Genomic DNA, 24,242 nt, shown 5'->3' on the forward strand with positions numbered 1-24,242 from the left:
TTCCGCGCGGCCGCCGGTTCCGTCTGCTGCACACCCCGGGACGGAGAAGGCGCAGGGCCCCCGCCGGCCGGTAAGTGTCTGGCCTTCCGGCCGCGGCAGCGCCGGTCGCCCCTCCTCCGGCCGGCCCCCCCAGTACCCAGCGGCGCCCAGAATCACCGGCGTCGGACTCCCGGGCCCCTACGCAGCGGCGCTGCCTGGTCGGCCGCGGCCAGGGGGCTGGGGATCGGGGCCGGGTCCCGGAGAGCCCCGGCGCGGGTGGGGCCTTCCCGGGGCTGCTTTTGCCCTCCGGCTCGCGTGCTGGGCCTGGCTTGGTGGGGCGTGAGGTTCCGCGGTGCGCCCCCCTCCTGGTGCTGCCGCTGCCTGCGGCCGGTTCCTGGCTCTCATCACTCGGCGGCGTGGGGGATGATTTCTCTCCCAGTGTCACCGAGATCAGGTGTGACGCCCGTCTTGCATCCCGGCGTGTGCGCCCTTGCAGCCGCGGTGCGTTTCACCTGCCTCTGCATCACTCACACCTGCGATTCATTGAAGAGCGTGCAACCGGGGCCGGGCGAGCTGCGTACTCTGGGAAAGGGCCCTCTCTTTGAGTTGCTCCTGGAACACGCCAGGTTGGCTCACGTTTTCATGGACTGGTGGAATTCATTTGCTCGGAAAGTTAATGTAGCTAAGGGTTTTAGCATAGTTCTAGGTGTGATTAATTTCGTGTACAGCGTTTACAATGACATTGTTCCTGCGCAAGAACTGCTAAAAGTGTCGTAGCCCTGCGAGAGTCTAGTTTCGTGCTCCTCCTGTTGCGAGAAAAGTTGAAAGGCGTAAATTTTGCTCTTGATTTTGCTGCTGCCAAGCTCTGTGACTCAGTTAATTCATATGAGATAAGATAGATTCCTAAGACTCTTTTAAAATACCACGTTTCATGAGTCTGATGAGCTTGTTTTTCGTCCTGTACCTTTAAAAAGAATGGGATATAGGAAAAATCCATGGAAGACAGCCCTGCGGGGAACAAAGATTTTTGAGCGCACCGAAGTTTAGAGACTGGATTGCGGTTTAAGATTGGGAACTGAAAAGGGAGCACTGTTACACTGAAAGAACTTAGCCAGGGTTAATTATATAAGAGAAACTTGGAAAGCTTTCAGAAGTTCTGGCAGCAGTTGCTGTATTTAATTACCTCTCTTTGCAGCTGTATAGATGCTGTAAGGGGAAGATAAATACTAAAGTTATAGAAAATGTAATAGGTTATGTAACCTATCAAGTGTAGAGAGAATGCTTTGGAATTCTTGATTTATATAGACATTTCCGGTCGGGAAACAATTTTTTGTTTGTTTATTAATAGTTACGAAATGTTTATATACCCCCTCAGGAAAATCATACATTTATTTTTAATATGTTGATTTCCTACCCTCCACCCCCACTTTTTATTGTATTCTTATTATTTGCGCCAATGTTTTTTTTTAAACAGCCTTTGGAAAAGAGTGTTTGGCTTTGTAGTACGTAGAGGAAGATCAGCTTTCCCTCAGGGAGAGCTCAGTTTGAGTCCTTCATTGCTGTGTGACTTGGCAAAGTCACTTTCCCTCTCTGAGGCTGGCCTCAGTTGCGAAACGTGATGATGATACCTATTGCATAAGGTCGTGGAGATTAACCAAAACCTTTTATGTGGAAAACAGAGCAGTGCCTGACGTTAATGCATGTCATGTATTAATAATGACGGCCATCGTTAGCACGGTGTTCGCAGCTCGAGAGAAGTGGTCTCTGGGTTTTAGTTTAGCTAGGAGGCGGGGCCGGAAGAAGAAAGCATAGTGATAAGTGATCGACAGCCACGCCCCATGCAGGACGCCGGAGTTTTTGCAAGTTGTAAGTCCCTCCCTGAATCTCAGGCTGAACTACTGCTCAGATACTAGTGATTGCTAAGGGACACTCCAGTCTCCTTGACTCTGTTGGCCTTCAGTCTTGGCACTTGAGTACAGTTGGGGTTTACGCCCAAAATTGAACTAGCAAGTTAAGGAATGTGTGTGAGGAGAACCCCTCCAAAGAGAGCTCTAAAACAAAGAAACGGTTGAAATGCGGAACAGAGGTTTCAGCCCCAGATAACTGAAGCCCTGTTACAGCTAGCCTTGGCCAGTACGCTTACTGGACCTATGGACCCCTCTATTCCAGTATTAACCAGAACCTCTTCTTGTTTGGATGCTTGCCCAATTACTGATGCTTTGGACTTGTTATTTAAGCCGAGTTATTCTTTCTTTGACTCTGCAAACAATAACCTGGGAAGGCACAGTAGTCTTAACTGCTCAGGCATGTAGTCCTAGCTTTGGGAAGGGAAAAGAGAAGAGCCCCGAAGTTATTTTTACCCTACTTTTAGTTAACTTTTGAACATCTTATTAAGAGTTGAATAGAAAGTACTTTCGTGCAGTTTAACCAGGAATACCAGCGGGACTCTGGTTTGTGGAAGATAAGGTACTGTGAGGGTACATCTGAATGGGAACTGATGGGTGTGTGATTCAGAACTGTGGGAGGCTGCTGCAATGTGGCACCCTAATTGAGTGTTTGCATAAAGTATAACCCAGAACCTCTGGGTTTTAACATTGTAACTAAAAAACCTAATATTAATGCCGAGAGAGAAAAAAAAAAAAAGCCAAATCTCATTTAAACTAGCAAAACAAAAGTATTGACAGAACCAGGAGATTTAATGGGTGAGATGGCATGAAGTCATATACAATATGGTTTTTTAAAAGCATTTTTAATTAGAGATCAGAAGGTAAAATCCATTTCCCATACATTTTTGCTGACGTTTTAGAGGATATCTTTTGTACTTCTGTGTGTGTGTATATTTTGTATGTATCCATTTCTACAAACACTGCTAAAAATCACTGCTAAATAAGATGAATCAAAAGAACTGTCTGTAGTGTCATCACTGCCTGATCAACTACCTAAGTTATTTAAGTGATAAGTATTCCAAGGCGTTGTTTGCCATCACTATTTGACTCGTTGATGCTTGGGGATGCTCCTGAGGTCCTCATTCAGTGGGTGGGGCCCTAGTATCTGTACTTCTAAGAAGCTCCTCAGACAGGTTCAGTTCAGTCACTTAGTCGTATCCGACTCTTTGCGACCCCATGAACTGCAGCACGCCAGGCCTCCCTATCCATCACCAACTCCCGGAGTTCACCCAAACCCATGTGCATCGAGTCGATGATGCCATCCAACCATCTCATCCTCTGTCGTCCCCTTCTCCTCCTGCTCTCAATCTTTCCCAGCATCAGGGTCTTTTCAAATGAGTCAGCTCTTCGCATCAGGTGGCCAAAGTATTGGAGTTTCAGCTTCAACATCAGTCCTTCCAGTGAACACCCAGGACTGGTGTTCACTTTCACCCAGAACACTCCTTTAAGATGGATTGGTTGGCTCTTCTTGCAATCCAAGGGACTCTCAAGAGTCTTCTCCAACACCACAGTTCAAAAGCATCAATTCTTCAGCACTCAGCTTTCTTCATAGTCCAACTCTCACATCTATACATGACCACTGGAAAAACCATAGCCTTGACTAGATGGACCTTTGTTGGCAAAGTAATGTCTCTGGCTTTTTAATATGCTGTCTAGGTTGGTCAAACTTTACTTCCAAGGAGTAAGCGTCTTTTAATTTCATTGGTGCAGTCACCATCTGCAGTGATTTTGGTGCCCAGAAAAATAAAGTCAGCCACTGTTTCCCCATCTATTTCCCATGAAATGATGGGACTGGATGCCATGATCTTAGTTTTCTGAATGTTGAGCTTTAAGCCAACCTTTTCACTCTCCTCTCACTTTCATCAAGAGGCTCTGTAGTTCTTCACTTTCTGCTGTAAGGGTGGTGTCATCTGCATATCTGAGGTTATTGATATTTCTCTTAGCAATCTTGATTCCAGCTTGTGCTTCTTCCAGCCCAGTGTTTCTCATGATGTACTCTGCATAGAAGTTAAATAAGCAGGGTGACAATATACAGCCTTGACGGACTCCTTTTCCTATTTGGAACCAGTCTGTTGTTCCATGTCCAGTTCTAACTGTTGCTTCCTAACCTGCATACAGGTTTCTCAAGAGGCGGGTCAGGTGGTCTGGTATTTGAATCTCTTTCAGAATTTTCCACGGTTTGTTATGATCCACACAATCAAAGGCTTTGGCATAGTCAATAAAGCAGAAATAGATGTTTTTCTGGAACTCTCTTGCTTTTTCTAAAACTCTCTTGCTTTTTCTAAAACCAGCTTGAACATCTGGAAGTTCACGGTTCACGTATTGCTGACTTCAGACAGCTTAGGAGCTGCTAAAAAGGAGTCCTGTGTTCCACTCAGCACATATAGTGTCTCAGCTAAGAAAATAAGAATCATAGAGGCCATGAGGGGTGGGGAATGGTTAATGATTTCCTTTTGGAGTTGTTAGTTACAGCAGGCAGATAGTTAGGTCTGAGTAGAGAAATGGGGGCAGGGGCCAGGTGGCAGGAAATCAAGCATCTTGTAAACATCGAGGGTCCGTATGCAGATAAAGAAAAACAGGAACCTTCAGACTGACAGGAAACTGACATCATTTTGGATGATAAGGGTCTGAAAAGCAGACAAAGAAAGGTGGGAAAGATGGGAATCACCTGCATCCAAATGTAATTCTTTGCTCACTGTGCTCTCTTTACAGTAGGGCTTCCCTGCAGCTCAGTAGTAAAGAATCCACCTGCCAGTGCCGGAGATGCAGGTTCAATCCCAGGTGGGGAAGATCCCCCGGAGAAGGAAGTGGCAACCCACTCCAGTATTCCTGCCTGGAGAATTCCATGGACAGAGGAGCCTGGAAGGCTACAGTCCATGGGGTCCCAAAGAGTCAGACACGACTGAGCAACTCAACAGCAGCAAAGTCTTACAGATAAGAAGTACCCATATTGCACTGATGCCGTGACGCTTCTGATCTGAGCTAAATCCCTAAGGCAGAAATCCTTCTTCTCAGGAAAATGGGGCTGGGATGAAAATCAGGGAATATAACCCCCAGGCTCGTCCTTCTCCAGTAAACATTCCGCTCTCTTATTTGTATGCTCCTCGCAACCAGCTTGCCAAAGAAATTGTGGGTGGCAGCTCTAAGCCTATTCTCCCTCCTTGCTTAAATAAACTTTCACTTTTACTTTCTTCGTTTCTCTGCTTCATCTCTGAATTCTTTCGTTATGAAGAAAGAACCTCCAGTTCACTGGCCACAGGGTGATGTAATATTTTGGAACTAGATAGAGGTGCTGGTGGTGCAATACTGCGAAGGTATTGAGTGCTCTGAGTGCTGAGTATTGAGTTGTTTGCTCTGATGCTTTGTTTGTAGTATGTGAATTTTGCCTCAGTAAAAAAAGCTCTGGAAAAAATAATACCATCTGTATACTGTATATTGGAAAAATTAATTATCCCTATTCAGATTGATTGAGAAATATCAATAACCTCAGATATGCAGATGACACCACCCTTATGGCAGAAAGTGAAGAGGAACTGAAGAGCCTCTTGATGAAAGTGAAAGTGGAGAGTGAAAAAGCTTAAAGCTCAACATTCAGAAAACTAAGATCATGGCATCTGGTCCCATCACTTCATGGTAAATAGGTGGGGAAACAATGGAAACTGTGACGAACTTTATTTTTCTGGGCTCCAAAATCTCTGCAGATGGTGACTGCAGCCATGAAATTAAAAGATGCTTGCTCCTTGGAAGAAAAGCTATGACCAACCTAGACAGCATATTAAAAAGCAGAGACATTACTTTGCTGACAGGTCTGTCTAGTCAAAGCTATGGTTTTTTCTAGTAGTCGTGTGTGGATGTCAGAGTTGGACCATAAAGAAAGCTGAGCACTGAAGAATTGATGCTTTTGAACAGTGGGTGCTGGAGAAGACTCTAGAGAGTCCCTTGGACTGCAAGGAAATCAAACCAGTCAATCCTAAAGGAAAATCAGTCCTGAATATTCATTGGAAAACCGATCCTGAAGCTGAAACTCCAATACTTTGGTCACCTGATGCAAAGAACTGACTCACTGGAAAAGACTCCGATGCTGGGAAAGATTGGGAGGAGAAGGGGATGACAGAGGATGAGATGGTTGGACGGCGTCACCGACTCAGTGGACATGAGTTTGAGCAAGCTCCAGGGGCTGGTGATGGACAGGAAAGCCTGGCGTGCTACAGTCCATGGGGGTTGCAAAGAGTTGCACACGACTGAGTGACTGAACTGTTTCAGATTGACTACCTTCTGAGCATTGTTAGGAGCCCTGGTGGCTCAGATGGTGAAAGCATCTGCTTGCAGTACAGGAGACCCAGGTTCAGTCCCTGGGTCGGGAAGATCCCCTGGAGAAGGAAATAGCAACCCACTCCAGTCCTCTTGCCTGGAAAATTCTATAGGTGGAGGAGCCTTGTAGGCTGCAGTCCATGGGGTCTCAAAGAGTTGGACAAGTCTGAGCAGCTTCACTTTCACTTGAGTATATATATTTCTAAGACTTTTCTCTTAAATTAAGCACGTTTTTATTGTTTCTATGGTGTGTCTCATCAGTAGTCACAGCTGCTTAGTAGTATTTTCTCCTCAGTTAAAACACCATCATTCCTTTTGATCATGTACAGCCTCAGGTAGTAGCAGAAAGAACATGAAACTTGGGATCAAGTTTGGGGGTTGTAGGTCCATTTCTGCCCCCTTGGCCATGTGGCTTTGGACAAGGAGTGTTCCTGAAACTGGCTTTCCTGGTCTGTTTTTCTGTCCTATCCCAAACTTCTTGTGGGGGGATCCACTGAAATCCTTTATATTGAGCACTTTTGTAATGGCAACCTACAGTACTTCTGCATATCACTGTTACGTGGTTATTGTTTTGTTTTTTAACTTGAAGTCAGCAAAATTCAAGAATGGGTTGAGGACAATACATGGATTATTGGATTTATTATTAATGTGTTTTACAGTTTGTAAGTTATAGTGTTAATCATTATCTTCTGACTTCAGTAAGGCTAAGAATTAGTTAAGTACAAATATTAAACTTAAGGATATTAGATGAATTTTTGGGAGCAGTGCTTATTCTTTGTTAGAAAAATATATAAAATGTGTGTTTTTTGTTTTTTTTTTAAACATGATGATTTTTAAGTTCCATGCTTAGGGAGCCTTCTACTTTACCCATCTGTAGCTACTCTGAATTTAGCTAATGTCCATAAATGAGGAATAGAGATCAGTTTATCAGTCTTCCAGGGTCCCCTTTGAGTTCCTGTGTCTTCTCTTGGTTTAAGGAAGCCAATTGGTCGTCTTGTGAACTGACATTAGTAGTAACTTGTGTTAGGTCTCCTGGGAAGTACAAACCTGGAAAAACTCCCCGGACCTACAAAGTAAAAACCTTGGGCAGATTGCTTGCCAACAAGTATAGTAAATTACTGGCCAAAAAGGTCATTCTAGTTTTTCCAATATCTTACGAGAAACCCCAATGAACTTCTTGGTCAATTGAATGCAATTTTACTTTAAACTGACAAGAATTAAAGTTGATAGCGTATACACAGAAGTGGGGGAGTTTCCTTGTGTCTCCTTTTAATGGGCACAAGCCCAGCTTTGCCAGCTGAAATCCCACGAAGCTGCAGAACATATAATGAATGTGGGGGCCTGGCTGTGGCAGGTGCGGGCATGTATGTCACAGTTAGTGAGGGAACGTAGCCTCAAAGGAGGATGGAAGGCAGCCTTTGTGAGTGTCTTTTTTGTGTTAGTTTTAAAAAATACACTTAATTTCCACAATAGGCCTAAAAGCTGGGCATTTTATTTTGCTTAGTGAATAAAGGTGTGGGCTCCACCCCTGACTGGTTGCCTTGGATGTTTTGATGATGAAGAGGATGGAGAATTGAAAAACCTAGAGGTTAATAACTGGAGCTTTATGAATGAGGAAGGAAGTGATGAGGCTCTCACCCCGTAGTCGGCCTTGTTTCTTCATCCCGGGCCTCCTCACAGCTAGTGACATAGTATGGGTAAGAGAAGAGAGGTAACTTTATAAACTGGAAGTATGCTGTGGCCATGTTAGGTCAGTAATTATCATTTTAGCTTGTGACACTCACTGGGTTGCAGCATTTCCCTACTTCGGTGAATCTGAAGGACTTCATTGCCTCCCGGGAGGGACTCACTAAGACAGTGGCAAGCTAATAGCAAGTATTTATTAAGTGTTGAAGAACGGGTTGAAGACAACACGGGCCACCCAGAAAATCGCCTTCATTGTACCATACTATACTCAAAGTATTATTTTATTGGATTATTTATGGCCTCGGTGAGAATTAAGGCCATTTATAAAGTGATTTGGGGTTTAGGAGATAGGGTGCTTTGCTTTATAAGGTGAGGCTTGGGAACTGGGGGGGGGTTTCCACGGTAGCATCTGGTGGCACCCTCAACTGACTCTTTGCAACCCCGTGGACTGTAGCCCGCCAGGCTTCTCTGCCCATGGGATTCTCCAGGCAGGAATACTGGAGTGAGTTTCTGTGACCTCCTCCAGGGGACCTTCCCGACCCAGGAGTTGAACCTGGGTCTCCTGTATTTCAGGCAGATTTTTTTTTTTTGCCATCTGAGCTACCAGGGAGGCCCATCTCCAAGTGAAACACAAGTTTAAAAAAGAAACTGCCTGTGCGAGAAGTTCCATTGAAACGTCTTACTTTTGTGTCCAGGAAAAACCCCGTTGGGGGCTATGCTTCTGTGAACGACAGACAGCTGTGAGCATGTCGGCCCTGAACTGGAAACCCTTCGTGTACGGAGGCCTGGCCTCGATCACGGCGGAGTGCGGTAAGTAAGGAGCCCAGAGCGGAGGCTGGCCAGTTGCCTGCTGCATACCACGAGGCTTAGACTCCTGGTCACGATAATTGGATATTGAAAGACTTCTGGTGTGAGTGTAGTTCAAACACAGAATGTGAAATTTTGAAACACTTCATCTTAGAATTCAAAATTTCTTTCTCTTGGGAATCTTTTAAGACAAAATAGGGACTTTCTGGGTGGTCCATTGGTTGAGAATTCAGGGGACATCAGTTTGATCGCTAGTGTGGGGATTAAGATCCTATACGCCATGGGGCAGCTAAGCTTGCTTGTCACAAGGAAAGATCCCGCATGATGCAAGTGTCATAAGACCTGATGTAGCTAAATAAATAAATATTAAAAAAAAAAAGGTAAACAATGACTCTGACTGCTTATTAGCAGTTTAGGGTTCAAAGTTCAGTGGGGAGAAGGTTGAACCAGTTGCCCTAACGAAAGCCTCATGGAACATTGTTGGCTGACATCTGTCCCCATTCTCCTTGTTGTCCTTCCCACTCTGTCCCTGTGAACACATTTGACTATAAAGAGGTTTAGGGAGCCCCACGATCTTCCCAAGCCAGAGGTGAGCGACCGTCATCGTGGCGTCGTGTTCCCATCGTGCTCGTTGTCCATGTCCTGCTGATGACTTCATCAGCTCTGTCTCCTGCCACATCCCGTCTGTTCCTTTGTTTATTCCTCGAATCATTCATTCAACACATGTTGGTGATTGGTGCGAATTCCCTGGCGGTCCAGTGGTTAGCACTTCGTGCTTTCACTGCCTGCGGGACCCGGGTTGGTCCCTGGTCAGGGAACTAAGGTTCCACAAGCCTCCTGCTGTGGCCAAAAGGAAAACAAAACAAAATGAAACCCACGTTGACTGAGATGCTGCTGCGTGCCAGGTGCTAGGTGAGTCACTGCTGACCTGGGATAGAGGCTGCCCTTGTGGCCGCAGGGACTGGAGCCGATGGGTTGGGACACTGTAACCACTGACCCACCCACCCCTGCCTTAGGTTTCCTCTGTGGACTCATTGACACAGTGACTCACGGTTACTGTGTTCGGGTGTGTATATTTGGATGGACTCTCTCTTAGGTACTACAGTAAACATTTTAGCCTCTATTAAGAGTCACTTTTGGAAAAGGAAATGGCAACCCGCTCCAGTCCTCTTGCCTGGAGAATCCCGTGGACGGAGGAGCCTGGTAGGCTACAGTCCATGGCGTTGCAAAGAGTCAGACACGGCTGAGTGACTTCACGTCACTCGCTTCACTCACTTCTTACTTTGCCATTGGAGGAGGAAATGGCACCCCGCTCCGGTGTTCTTGCCTGGGGAATCCCATGGACGGAGGAGCCTGGCGGGCCATGGTCCTCGGGGTCACAGAGGGCCGGACGTGACTGCAGTGACTACGCAGCGGCAGCAGCAGCAAGAGTCACTTTAGGCTGTAACACAGTGAGAAACTCCATTCATGTTGAGCACAATATTAGCCTTCACATGTGGGAAAAATAGTAACTTTTATTTTATTTTTATCTTTTTATTATAATTATTTTTTGGCCATGCTGCACAGCTTGCGGGATCTTAGTTCCCCGACAAGGGACTGAACCTGGGACGTAGCAGTGAAAGCGCCGAGTCCTAACTATTGGACTGCCAGGGAATTCCCAGTAACTTAGATTTTTTAATGGATATCCTGTTTGTATAAACCATTCCAAGTACCTACTTTAGACAGCAGTGCAGCCTCTTCACTTCCTGTGTAGAAAAAGATGGGACATAAATACAAATATATGGAAAAGAAAATAGTTACGTGTTTAAAAAAAAATCTTTTGATTCTTAATTTTTTTTTTTAATAAGTAGAAGACTGAAAAGTATCAACTTCTTAATTCTGCTTCTTAGTCTGAATGTTTCCTCAGTAATAAGTCACTGTTTATCCTTTGTTTAGTGGAATTTCTTTCTATTAAGTGAAACATTTCCTTCTGAAAAATTTTAAGGTACCTTTCCAATCGATTTAACCAAGACACGGCTCCAGATTCAAGGCCAGAAGAACGATGCAAACTTTAAAGAAATCAGATATCGAGGAATGTTGCACGCATTAGTGAGGATAGGCAGAGAGGAAGGCCTGAAAGCGCTGTATTCGGGGTAAGTAGACGTTTCAAATGGACAGACTTCCCACTGAGATGTCACAGAGAAAAAGTCCAAGTTCGGGGTCTATTTGAAAAGAACAAGTAGCGATGGTTGATTTTTTTCATTTCAACTGTGTTTTCTATGTGTTTTATATAGTGAATGTTGTGTTAAAACTTTTTACCATAGTCAAATACAGATAATGGTACAAAAATTATGTTTGTTTTGAAACATTCTGTAGTTTATTTTTTTCCTCTTCCCCTTGGTTATTACCGAGCTTTTTACCATAACGAAAATGATGTCATATTCTCCGTGGACAAGAATTGCAGTGAACAGCTTTTCTTTAGTCCAGCGTTTAGTGAACATTTTGCTGTAGGCGCTGGATAGGAAAGTGGTTAAGAAGGGACCCTGCCTCTATCAGAGGCCCTGCAGGAGACCATCATTCGGATGATTTAAACGAAGGGAGATTTGATGAAAGGGGCTGCCCTGGTGGCTCAGTGGTAGAGGACCTGCCTGCAGTGAAGGAGATTTCGGTTTGATCCCTGAGTCGGGAAGATCTCATGGAGAAGGGATTGGCTACCCACTGCAGTAGTGTTGCCTGGAGAATCCCGTGGATAGAGGAGCCTGGTGGGCTACAGTTCATGGGGTCACAAAGAGTTGGACACGACTGAGCGACTAACACTTTAACTTTAATAAAAGGGCTGCTTAAGGTTTAAGGGAACAATTGAAGGGTTACCTAGAAACTGGCAAAATGAGAAATTGTTACCCAGGCTAGGACCAAAGGAACAAGGACAAAACAACAGTGTTAGCAGAGCCTCCCAGAGCTGGAGCCTTGAAGGAGCCTGTGGGAGCGGTCGAGGGGTGCCCTGCTAGTGCCCAGGGAGAGGAGGAAATCCTCTGCTTCTTCCTGTCCCTCCTGCCCTCCCTCCCACCTTCTACCTGCTGAATCCTCCTGGAGTCAGCTAGCAAGGGAGCCGGGTGGTAGTCCAGCAGCAGCTTCTGCCCTGAAGGAACTGTTTAGGGCAGAGCATCCATATAGTGTGTGACCTCATCCATGGAGGTGGTGGGAAAGGAGGAGGCGGGCTGATGTCTCTTCCGATTCTGTCCCGTATGCAGATGGAGGTTCCGTTCCTTGGTCTAGGACCCAGAGGAGGAGGGCGGATCGTTTGGAAGTGGGGGTAATTAGCTCAGTGTGAACTCTTGCTCTGGTGGTAGGTGTAGGGCGTGTGAGTTGAGAAATCTGGGAAGCAGGTGGCAATGCATCCTAGAATCAGCGTTGGAAACATGAGTTCAGGAGTCAGCAGTCTCTGGGCAGTTGAAGCCATGTAAGTAGATGAGCTTGTCTGGCGAGTGCGTGGGGCCAGGAGAGAAGAGAGGAAGAACAGAATCCCCGGCCCCCCAGAGGACAGAGATAGGCTGTGCAGAGACTGAAGAGGAGTGGAAGAGGCTTAGGGAGGAGATGATTGCAAGCAGGGCCAAGGGTGGGCTGGAGCAGGTACCACAAAGGCGAAGAGGCTTCAGAAGATGCTGATTGAAAACCACCGTTTGATTTAGTAATTGAGATGTCCCCTGGGCCCATTTTGGTGGGCGTGGGTATTGATGGAGAGGTTGGAGGGAAGCCCAGTTGCAGCCTAAGAAGGAAGTGGTAAGTGTGGCAGGAGAGCCTAGGAGTGTGAATGCCAGGTGGTTCTGAGATTAGGGAGGGTCCCTGGAAGGAGAGGGAATATCTGGAAAAGGGCCCCCAGGGAGGTGGGTGGTGAACTTCAGAGAAACCCTGGAGGATGCTGACAGAGGCCGGATTTCATCAGGGACTCTGTCCCGAGAAAGAAGAGCCCTCCACGATCAGGGAAACAGAACTCTGTGTTCACGTATTTGTGTACGTTTTCACTGAGGATAAATACAGTGCACTGAGCTGTCACTTGGGGAGCTAATAACTTGCACACATTTGACTGAACCCGCCTCTGTGTTTGCTGGATTTTGATCTTTTAAGAAAAATCCATCTTAGCGTAGTTTGCAGAAGGCAGATAACATGACTGTGTCCCTTGTGTGCGTCCTCTAGAGGAGTTTCAGTGACTCTTAAGAATTTCTGTGTCCCTTTGTCCCTTGGTTTGGCAGGATCGCCCCGGCGATGTTACGCCAGGCTTCCTATGGCACCATCAAGATAGGCACCTACCAGAGCTTGAAGCGGTTATTTGTTGAGCGTCCAGAAGGTGAGTGGGGAATCCTTTTTCCACTTATGGACAGGAGGTGGGTTGTTCGTCTTTTTACTCAAGTGGTTTACGAACAGAGGAGAACTTTGGGCATAAAGTCTAAACAAATTCTGCCTAAAGCATGTCAGCTATTGGCTGAATTTAGGAGGGTAACAGTTAAAAAAGAGCAATTTACAAGCTTCTTAATGAGTTATTTCCACAACATCCAGACTAGGGAGTATGTCATTATAGTTCTAGCCTACTTAAAATTCTCTAAAATCCTAGGAATTATCACCTATTTTTCAGGAAAGCAGGCTATATTTCTTAGTGTTGAGAACTCTGATTTTATTTTATTTTATTGCTGGTTGATTCTTTGACTTTGCTTTAATCCATAGAAGTTCCTATCTGTTTTTACAAAGGAATGAGCACCAGTCTCTGTTGGGTGAGAGCAGTGAGCAGGAGCAAAGACGCTTTAAAAGTGCTTCAGTGTATTCCAAATAAGTATGGTGTGCTGGAAAGTTTTATGTCCACGTTATCTCATAGGGTATCTTCTATTCTCTTACCATGGTGTATTACCTCGTCTTATTTACAGTAGTTAACATTTACACACACGAGTGAATTGATGGATGGTTACTCTTGGGGTGATAATTCACATTCCTTCTTAGGTATCAAGAAATTTTGCTATGGGACTTGCCTGGAGGTCCAGTAGGTATGACTTTCACTCATAGGACTTGGGTTCAGTCCCTAGTTGGACAAGTAGGATCCTGTAAGCCAAGTGGTACAGCCAAAAAAAAAAACAGAATAAAAAGAAGTAATTAAAAAAAAAGTTTTTCCTGAGAAAAATCTCTCCTGCCAACAAAATCCCAAATTCTTTTAAAATCACTTACTTTGTTAAGCATATATTTCATTTTTCTCCTAAGTGAACAAGTGGTATGTAAGTGAATCTCATTTGTACGTGCATTACGCACATGAAGAGTTCTGTGTATGTGAAAAGTCAAATAATATGTCTTTGCAGATGAAACCCTTCTGATAAATGTGGTCTGTGGGATTCTCTCTGGAGTCATATCCTCAAGCATTGCTAATCCAACGGATGTTTTGAAGGTAGGAAGCCCTATATCTTGGGCGTCCCTCATAGCTCAGTTGGTAAAGAATCTGCCCGCAATGCAGGAGACCCGGGTTCGATTCCTAGGTTGGGAAGATCCCAGGGAGAAGGAAATGGCAACCCACTCCAGTATTCTTGCCTGGAGAATTCCACGGACAGAGGAGCCTGGCAGGCTACAGTCCATAGGGTCACAAGAGTCTGATACAACTTAAACCACCACCACAGCCTTGTATCTTATAGGCACACTCTGCATTTTCTTAATGAGATCAACACTCAGATCATGATGGACGTGCGAGTCTGTTTACAGTTTTAGTGCCAGGAAGCCTCTAACTTAGAAACACGCACTAGGGCATTTCCCACTGATACAGGGGAGCTCACGAGTAGAGCCCCTTCTTGGAGACTGTGGTGATTTGGGAGGTTTTGGTGACTAACCAGAGAAAAACGTTTAGGCTTGGATGCATTTCATTTGTCATTGAAAAATCTCCTGTGTTTTATTGGTTCATGAAAATAGGTGGACTGCAAGTTTTACACCAGTCGAGGCTGCACATTGGTGACCCTTTCTGAAGGCGTTACGTTAGCCATTAATCTGACTCCAGGAAATAGTAAAGAAAATATTTACTTAACCACAAGTAGACATACCTTATTAGATGACCTTGCCGACAGTACCAGGATACAGCCTTCTTCAATCCCTTGGGACTAACAAACTCAAAATTAGGTGCACGTCCTTGTCTGAACCGCCTCAAGTTCTCCCTTTCCTTCCCTCCCTCTCCTTCCCCCCCATTGTTGCAAGCAGCATTCATTGCGCTCCTGCTTTGTACCAGTTGGTGTCCTGTGTGCTTAGAATCCAAGGATAATTAAGGCAAGGACCCCGCCTGCAGTCTTTAGTCTAATGGGAGCTTCTGATAACATCAAAGCTGTACACGGCAGGGACGCTACAGTTACACAGGTGCAAAGAGAACTACCAGGCTCTAAGTTTACCCCATGCTGGGGTTAGATCGCTGGAGAAGTCTCCACACCCATTCACCTCTTACATGCACGGAGAGGCAGGTTCCTGCATTTTGTCTTATTTTCCCATGCTACCGTGGCAGTAGCAATCACCTTTAGAGTTAGAGGTAAATGCGTGTGCTCCCTCAGACAAAACAAGGTACCAGGTTTTAGTGAAAAGTCCTTGTTTATTTTTAAAAACGTGGAGAGCTGCATCAAGCGTTATTTTTATGTTGGCATCTCGGTCATGTGAATTCCATGGCTGTGGTAAAGTTCACTCGTAAGTTCAAGTGTAAGAGACGGTGACGGTGTCACATGGCTGTCCTTTGGCCAGCACGTCCGCATACCTTTCGGTTTGGCTGGAGGGAAATCATAGTGGCTTGGAGTAACTAATTTAAGAAGGGTGCTTGCTCATGCTTGATGCTGCCAGGCACGCTGGATACTCATTAATTATGTGAAGAATTAACACTCAGAGTCTGTCTTTCCTGCTTAGTAACCTAGAGGGAAATATGCCATTTTCTTTCCATTTCAAAAGACTATTAATAATAATAATAATTTTGTTTTGACACTTAATGAGCTACTACCTGGAATACTCTGGACTTTCCTCGATGCTTTTTGATGATTCCAAAGTGCCCAAGAACCAATCCATATAAACTTAAGCTAGCTATAGTAATATAGATGGTACAGTTTTTTTCTTTTAATGGTTATTAAACAGCAGATTGATTTTTTTTTTTTCCTGAATCTGGGGAGAAACATGCTAGTTTCTTTCTCACGTTAGTCTTTAATCTCTAGATACGGATGCAAGCCCAAAGCAGCACCCTTCAAGGAGGAATGATAGGCAACTTCATTAACATTTACCAGCAAGAGGGGACGAGAGGACTGTGGAAGGTGAGCTGACTTGGTTCTTCTTCTTTACAAAAAAAAAAAAAGGTTTTGTTGTCCCTATTTCCATTATTTTATCTAATCCAAATGGCATAATGACGTAACTGACCAATAACATCTGCCCTTGAAGGGATCTTCTTCCTTAATTTGTAAAATGAAAGCATGTCACGATTTTTACATCAGGAATGTGTCATGATTTTACAGTAACTTTTGTGTAATTCACATGGAAGAAATGCTGTGAAGGCTGAATTTTTGTAATTTTTTTTTTCCTGTTTTAAGTTCTTAGGGAGAAGAGCTTACAGTTATGTTGGGTTTTTTCAGTGGTATGGTTTCATGGCTTCTGTGAAGACCGTTAATCAGGCACTGGGATGGAATGCTATTTCCTAGTATCGTAGGGACTGTCAGTCCGTAGAATGGATCCGAAAGGCGATCCAGTCCCATCCTCCCCATACATACAAGGAAACTGGAGGCGCTTGTCCTGGTGAAGGGCGTACAGTTAGTACCGGAATCAGAATTAGACTTTGGCACTTCTGACTTCTTAGCCTCTGCGTTTTTCTGCTCTCTCACCGCATTTCTACCCACCAGCAGGCAGCCATAAAAACTGGCCATCGTTTGGGGGGGAGAGATGTCTGAATCTTCATGTTGGTGTTTTTACCCAGGGTGTGTCCCTTACCGCTCAGAGGGCTGCTATTGTGGTCGGCGTGGAGCTGCCAGTCTATGACCTCACCAAGAAGCATCTGATTCTCTCAGGCCTGATGGGAGACACGGTGTACACCCATTTCCTGTAGGTTTATGGATTTTTTTTTAAATTAATGTTTTAGGTATGCATGACTTTAGACATTTTAAAGAAAGTTTATTATAAAAGTATTATATTATCATGTTTGAAAATTATGGTACAGAAGAGAAGCAGGAAAAGGTATAATAAGCCTTTATCCTTTTACCTAGGTAGCCCTTTTAACTGTTTGATATGTACCTTCAGGTTTTTCTATGCACGTGTAAGTACGTCTACAAAAATATATTGCTGTGTTGTGCTCAGGCGTGTCCGACTTTTTATGACCATGTAGACTGTAGCCCGCCAGGCTCCTCTGTCCATGGGTTTCTCCAGGCAAGAATACTGTTGTGGGTTGCCATGGCCTCCTCCAGGGGATCTTCCTGACCCGGGGATCAAACCTGAGTCTCCTGCATTGGCAGGTGGATTCTTTAGCACAGAGCCACCAGGAATGCCCCACAGATGTATATTATATGTGCTTTATTACGCATCTATGATCGTGTTTAGCATTCTTTTATTTTTATATTAAAATTTTTTTTCAACTTTATTGAGGTATAACTAGCGAGTAAAATTGTAGGATATTTAAAGTGCACAATGTGATTTGATACATATGTGAATTGTGAAATGATTACCCCTATCCAGTTAATTAACACATCCATCATTTTGTGTTTGAGAACAAAATTATTCTACTCTTGTAGCAAATTTAAATTATGTGTAATACTGTTATCAACCATAACCACCATATTATATATTAGACCCTCAGACCTTATTCATTTATTATTTTTAAAATTAATTATTTTGGAGTATAGTTGCTTTATAGGGCTTCCCAGGTGACTCAGTGGTAAAGAATCCACCTGCCAATGCGGGAAGCTCGGGTTCGATCCCTGGGTCAGAAAAATTCCCTGGAAATGACAACTCACTCCAGTACTCTTGCCTGGGAAATCCCAAGGACAGAGGAGCCTGGGGTAGCAAAAGAGTCAGACCAGGACGAGAGGCTAAACAGCAACAGGTTGCTTTATAAGACCCTCTTCATCTTAAAACTGAAAGTTTGCATGCCTTTCCCCACCTCTTCCCTGTTTCCCCCAACCGCTCGCTCTTGCACTCACTTTTCTACTCTGTTTCTATGATATTTGGCAGCTCCAGAGACTGTTCTGATTCTTACGCCTCAGCTGGACGGGGAGTGCCAGTGACATCTACTGGGTAGAGGCTAGTGAGCCACGTACGTCTCATACTGCACAGGAAAGACGTTCACAGCAAAGAATTATCTGTTCAAAGTGTTAGTAGCTCCGAAGCTGTGAAACCCGACTCTTGAGTTAGTTGATACCAGGACTGGTCTACGGTCCAGGTATCAGTTTAGTGGTACCACAGGCCCCCAGTGGGCATCGTATTACAGTGAGGACATCTTTTTCTCTGATCTCTTAGAACAGGATAGTTCTGATACGGCTAAAATTACTCTGATGTCTGTTTATAGGGGAATAGATAGACACAGTAGATCATCCTTGGAAGATATTCCTTGTATGTTTCTGTATTTCTTCCTGTTTCCGTGACAGTCCCGAACCTCAAAGGCATTGTTAGCCGGGACTGGGATTTATAAGCCAGGATAAACAGTGCTGATGTTTAGAAGTCTGTGTAGCGCTTTAGCGGAGAAGGCAATGGCACCCCACTCCAGTACTCTTGCCTGGAAAATCCCATGGACGGAGGAGCCTGGTGGGCTGCAGTCCATGGGGTCGCTGAGGGTCGGACACGACTGAGCGACTTCACTTTCACTTTTCACTTTCATGCACTGGAGAAGGAATGGCAAGCCACTCCAGTGTTCTTGCCTGGAGAATCCCAGGGACGGGGGAGCCTGGTGGGCTGCTGTCTGTGGGGTCGCACAGAGTCGGACACGACTGAAGCGACTTAGCAGCAGCAGCAGCAGTAGCGCTTTAGATCGGGTCCTTCTTCGGATGTATTCTGTCTTGTTAACCTGTTACACATTAACCTAATTTGGGAGGAGGCCGTTTCCTTTGATATGCTTTTCTAATGGTCTCTTCCTTATAGCTCAAGCTTCACCTGTGGGCTGGCGGGAGCCCTGGCCTCCAACCCTGTGGACGTGGTAAGAACGCGTATGATGAACCAGAGAGTGCTCCGAGATGGCAAATGCCCTGGCTACACAGGCACCCTGGATTGCCTGCTACAGGTGAGTGGGGTTGTCCGTCTGTACACTGTTGTGAGTTCTTTCTGGGGCTTCTTGGCTTCCGTGTTATCCTCTGACGAGTTTCTCTTTTTGGAGCCCGACGAACCTCTGGTTCTGTCACTCGCAATCCTGTGACTCTGGTCTGTGTACAGACAGTGTACACCTCGATTTCCTCACAGGTGGCACAGTGATACCACCTGTGTCACAGGAGTATTATAAAAATCATTGCAGTAATACTGCCGAAGTAGTTAGCATGGTGCCTGGAATAATGTTATGTAGAAATAGTGTATATATATTTATAATAAGTATAAGCATAATAATAAAGGCTTGTTCATAGAATATGATATATTAATATAAGGGACACTAGTGAAATAAGCACATTTGCTTAGTCTTCAGCATTCTGTGGATTGCTTCTGTCTGTGCAACTGCCCCCCAAATATGTGTATACATATATATATTTTACATTTATTTAATCAAAGAAGCATCTAAGTTTTGAGGGCTTTCTATAACTAAGATGAGTGATGCCCTAAAGCCTTGAGATGGTACAGAGTATTTGCCTAAAACAGGGGCTTTTATAAATACAAAATCTAAATGAATATTTAGAAATGAAAGTTCATTTTTCTTCTGTCTCTGCTCTGCTGTGAAGGGTGAGAAAATACTCATATTTTCTGTGATGGCAGTAGAACCCTGTCTGCCTCCGGAATATATTGCCTTCCTGTTGAGTCGGACTGGACTGAATATCCTTCATTCAGACGTCTCTGAAAGGAACCCATGAATCTTAGCCTTAATTCTCGGTTTAAATAACTGGGCCTACTGTTGATGAGTAGATGAGGGTCTGGGCCTGTCTCTGCTACTGGACTGCCAGCAGCCAAAGATGAGGGGCCACTTCTGCGGTCGGTGTTTTCCGTTACGATGCTGGCACACCCCTAGACACCAAAATATCGCTTTAATGAAGCAAAGATGCTTGATGTTGTCCATCCAACCACATGAAGTAAAGGCCCCCTGAATTATATCTTTATCCCTGTTGCCTCCCTTTCTAATTTATGACCTGTTGTGAGTCCACATGGCAAGGAGGCAGTAGACTCTAGTTTGGAGTTAAATCTCACCACTTCTTCATCCAGCTCCTGTTCTCTTTGGGTGTGGGATGATTTGGTACAGAGCCTGAGTCCTCACCTAGGCAGAAAGCTTTAAAGAACAAAGAAAGGCTGTGGGCAATGATTTCGTAGATAGTCCTTCCAACAGAATTTTATTTTTAAGAAAGACCAGTTCAGTTCAGCCTGGCTACTAATTATTAAGGCATATTTGACATAATTGGAAAGTTGGACACTAACTTCTTTTCCTTCCGCTCCCTTCTAACAGACATGGAAGAATGAAGGGTTTTTTGCTCTATATAAAGGGTTTTGGCCAAATTGGTTGAGACTTGGTCCTTGGAATATTATCGTATCCTTTTCTGTTGCAGTAGATCTGAACAAAGATATACCTAAAGAATGTTGTTTGCATAAACTATCGGGTTATTAATTATAATTAAAAGTAGATTTTTTTTTTCTCTTTTGAATTCTTCTCATTCAAGAAGTTAACTGTTCAGTTTCTTTATACACAGGTAGAAAGTCTCTCTGCCAGGCTCTGTGAAACTTGGTTTAATGATGGTGTTCTTGAAAGCCAGTGGTATCAGTGAAAACCTTTATTTAGACTCTGCTCTAGGAGCTGAGTGTGTTTATGATTTCAGAGAGAGGCAAGGACTTATTTATGTATTCTGTAAATCCCTGGCCACCCTTCGGCAGGATGTGGTTTGGCAGCTATGTTCTAGAATGCTTGAGAGTGCCTAATGATAGGAATTAGGTCCAGAATTATTTGCCTGATTAGCAGTTTGTCCTCCATGCCAAAGTGAGAGGCAGGAAAGAAATGACAGTTTATTAGGAATGAAAGGGCAGAATTATAAAGTAGGAGATGTTGGTTTCTACCACTCTTATTCTACTTAAAAAAAAAAAAAATTATTTTTAATTGAAGGATAATTGCTTTACCAGCCTTGTTCCTCATTATCTGTGCTTCCCTCCCATGGAAGCTTGCCTACCGGCCACTCTGGAGAGAACTTCCCAGGGTTGCTGCCTTCTCTTACAGACTTCACTATTCTGTATAATCTTCCCCAACGTTAGAAAAACTAGCAGTGTGTATGTGCTCCCAGAGGCTGTGGCAGCTGATGCAAGGGATTTGTGTGCCTCAGCTGTGGTCTGTCTGTTCAGGCCGATCTTGGGAAGGCTCCCAGGGAGCTCTTTTGGGGTGGTTGAGGATGGAGCCCTCGTGTTTCATCATGCCTCCAGCACATGGTCTGCCCAGACCTGTTTGTTAGGAGGCGTGTGCTATTTGTGGGTCTGTTTTGATACGTCGGGGTTAAGATGGCATAAAATGTCAACCTTAACTAATACACCTGCAGTTCTTTGTGACCTATGAGCAGCTGAAGAAACTGGATTTGTGACAAGTCAAGATTGCATGAAACATCCTCTGAAAACGCTCACTTCTGAAATAGCGAAGCTTCCTGTCTTTCCCACTGCTTCTCACTGCTTGGCCCGCCACAGATTAAGGTGTGAGCAACAGGTGAGGGCTGGGTTAGCTCGGATCACTGTGTCCCGGCATTGGACACCCTGCACCAAACGTTTAACGGCCTCGACTGTAACACCAGACACTAGTCCTTACCATTCAAGTGCCCTTCGACATCAAAGATAACAGGAAATGCATGTTTCTTGCTAAAGAAAACTTGCATGAAGGTCAGGAACTGTGGACTGTTTCCTTCAGGTGAAGAGTAACTCCTGCTGCACCTCAGCTCATAGCCAAGAATCCCAGACTGTTCTGAAGAAGCTCTTTGGAACCGTGGGATAGAACGTCTGAGACGGTGTTACGTTCCTGAGCTTTTGGGGGGCTTTGGCTTCGTGTCTGCTGAAGAAATTCACACATGGAGACCTGGTGTACCCCAAGTATAAACAGGGCAGGATAGAGATCCCTGGAACATTGCACTGCTTTGTAATTTCCTATTTTGGCAGGATCTTTCACTTATAATAAGTGATTTGTAGGCCTTTGAGCACTGGACCTTTGTGAGGAATTGTTACAAAGTATTACCATCTAAACTCTTGATGGTGTGAGAGATTGGCTTGGAAGGTAGCAAAGTCTGTGTTGTGGGAGGTGTGTTTAAGCAACTTGGGTTCTGTCCTAGGTAATGGTAGTACTGGGTTGGCCAAAACGTTTGTTCAGGTTGTAAGAGCGTGGGGAGAATCCGAACGAACTTTTTGGCCAAGTCAATAATTTGTGATATTAGCAAAGTTTCCATCTCCCAGTCTGTACAATGGGGATAATAACATCTATTGATACTGAGCGTCAGGTGAAGAAAACAGTAGCTCCCACTACTGGACTTGTAGGATACGTGTCTTTACATCATGGTGTCATATAGCCATAATTCCAGGATAAATAGTTGCTGTGTGTGAAGAGAGTCATTTTATCAGGGACTACTCCCAAGTGAGGTCCTGTGATAAAACTCTTGTGAAAGAAAGAGGCTAACGTTCTGTTAAATTTCCTTTAGTGAAATGTGGCAAGTTAATTGAAGAGTTGATTTTTTCAGATTTCCTGGGTTTTACTTTAGTCCTGGTCACGTTTGTTAAAATATTTCCTGTCTTGGACTTCCTTATCAGTTTGGGTAGAAAATCCTTGCTTGAAATTTGAAAAGCAGTATTTTTGTATACCTAGAGTCTGATAAGAGGTATATAATAGCTTCCTTCTTTTCTTCTAAAGACAGGATATCATTCTTCTTTCTCGTCTTTATCTTACTCTTTTCAAAATAAAAAGTGACTCTGAGAGAGTCCCAGGACCTTTGTACTTTGAGAAGACATCCCTAGGAAAGAAAATGTATTCACTTGGGTAACTTTGGTTCTACCCTTAGAGTGTGCTCAGTCGTGTCCGACTCTGTGCGACCCCATGAACTGTAGCCCGCCAGGCTCCTCTGTCCATGGGATTCTCCAGGCAAGAGTACTGGAGTGGGGTGCCATGTCCTCCTCCGGGGGATCCCCCCTGACCCAGGATCGAAGCTGTGTCTCCTGTGTTGGCAGGCGGATTCTTCCTGCTGCGACACCTGGGAAGCCCTGTGAGAGTAACAGTAAATATGTCCTCACTGGGGCTCCAGAACAGTCACCTTGCGGTATATGCAGGTTCCCAGTCCGTCCAGCCCCTGGACTGCTTCCTCCTTCGAAGCAGAACAGAAGGCACACAGATTTTTCTTGGCATTGGGCAGTTTTTCTCCCGGTCTCTCTCACCTTGCCTTCTATATTAATGCTGGCTTTGAAAATAAGATTTTGTGAAGCAGGATTTCTGTTCCAAAAGGAAGAGCTAAGGCAAGAAAGGAGGCGGTCAGAGGAGCAGGTAGGTATTGATTGCTTCAAGATTCAGATGGAAGTCTAGTTTTCGCTGACCAGCTCCGGATGTGATACTAGAGAGCTGAGCCCCTTCAGGCCTCGTCCCTCGTACTAAACCATATCTTTAGAGAGGAGACTTCTCTTCTTACCAGAACATTCCATTGGTGTAAGGGCTTTCTATAGACAGGCTTTCACTTTTGGGTTCCTTGAATTTAAAGGATGACTTTTTATGAACCATTCTTTGTTTTTCTCCCTTAATGTAGAAAACATTGTGTATACATATAATTCTTAAAACAGTAGAAGTGAGTTCATTTTGAAGACCATGAAAAGATTGAATGTCATGTAATATTCATTATATCAGTTTATTCAAATATGTACATGTTCATACCAGGATGAAAAGAAAACCAAACCCCTCTATAAAAGGTAAGCACATTTTAAAGACAAAAATTTTGTATTTCTTCAGTGCAGAGTTATTATAAATACCTTATAGAACAGAGTCTTAACCTGTTTTGATTTTTTTTTTCCTATTCCCTGAAAGAGTTATGCAGTTGTTGAAGCTTCTAACCAAGGAAGAACTTCAAGGACTGGGAGACTTGGTCCCCTTGTCTCTGGGGCTGTGACTATAAGTTCCCTCCCTGCACCCCCTTGGGCATTGTTAAATGTAGCAAAGGGATTTTTAGCTTTTATAACCCAAATGAAGAAAGTGGATTTTTTGTTTGTTTGTTTGCTTGTGGATTTGTGTAATCGCTGATGGCTAAGTTGGGCTGATTGTGATATAAAGAACGGCTTCTGTTTTCTGTATTTATTCATGCACCAGAAATTGTGTATATTATTATATAAAGACTATAAAAGTTTTCATAAGCCTTTATATTTTGAGCTCTTTATTTAAACATTGTTGGAAAA

At 44.2% G+C, this 24,242-nt stretch overlaps 1 protein-coding gene across 1 annotated transcript; it reads left to right on the forward strand.

Annotated features, from left to right (window-relative positions):
* On the forward strand, positions 1 to 24,242 carry SLC25A30 (solute carrier family 25 member 30). Its single transcript, XM_052650106.1, has 10 exons — positions 1 to 70; positions 8,618 to 8,732; positions 10,714 to 10,861; positions 12,959 to 13,053; positions 14,048 to 14,133; positions 15,911 to 16,006; positions 16,660 to 16,784; positions 18,810 to 18,948; positions 20,305 to 20,385; positions 21,377 to 24,242. The coding sequence occupies exons 2-10, from the start codon at positions 8,669 to 8,671 to the stop codon at positions 21,416 to 21,418; spliced, it is 876 nt and encodes a 291-aa protein (XP_052506066.1). The 5' UTR covers positions 1 to 70; positions 8,618 to 8,668; the 3' UTR covers positions 21,419 to 24,242.

This window comes from Budorcas taxicolor, chromosome 12 (assembly GCF_023091745.1).
Source record: "Budorcas taxicolor isolate Tak-1 chromosome 12, Takin1.1, whole genome shotgun sequence".
NCBI classification, from domain to species: domain Eukaryota; kingdom Metazoa; phylum Chordata; class Mammalia; order Artiodactyla; family Bovidae; genus Budorcas; species Budorcas taxicolor.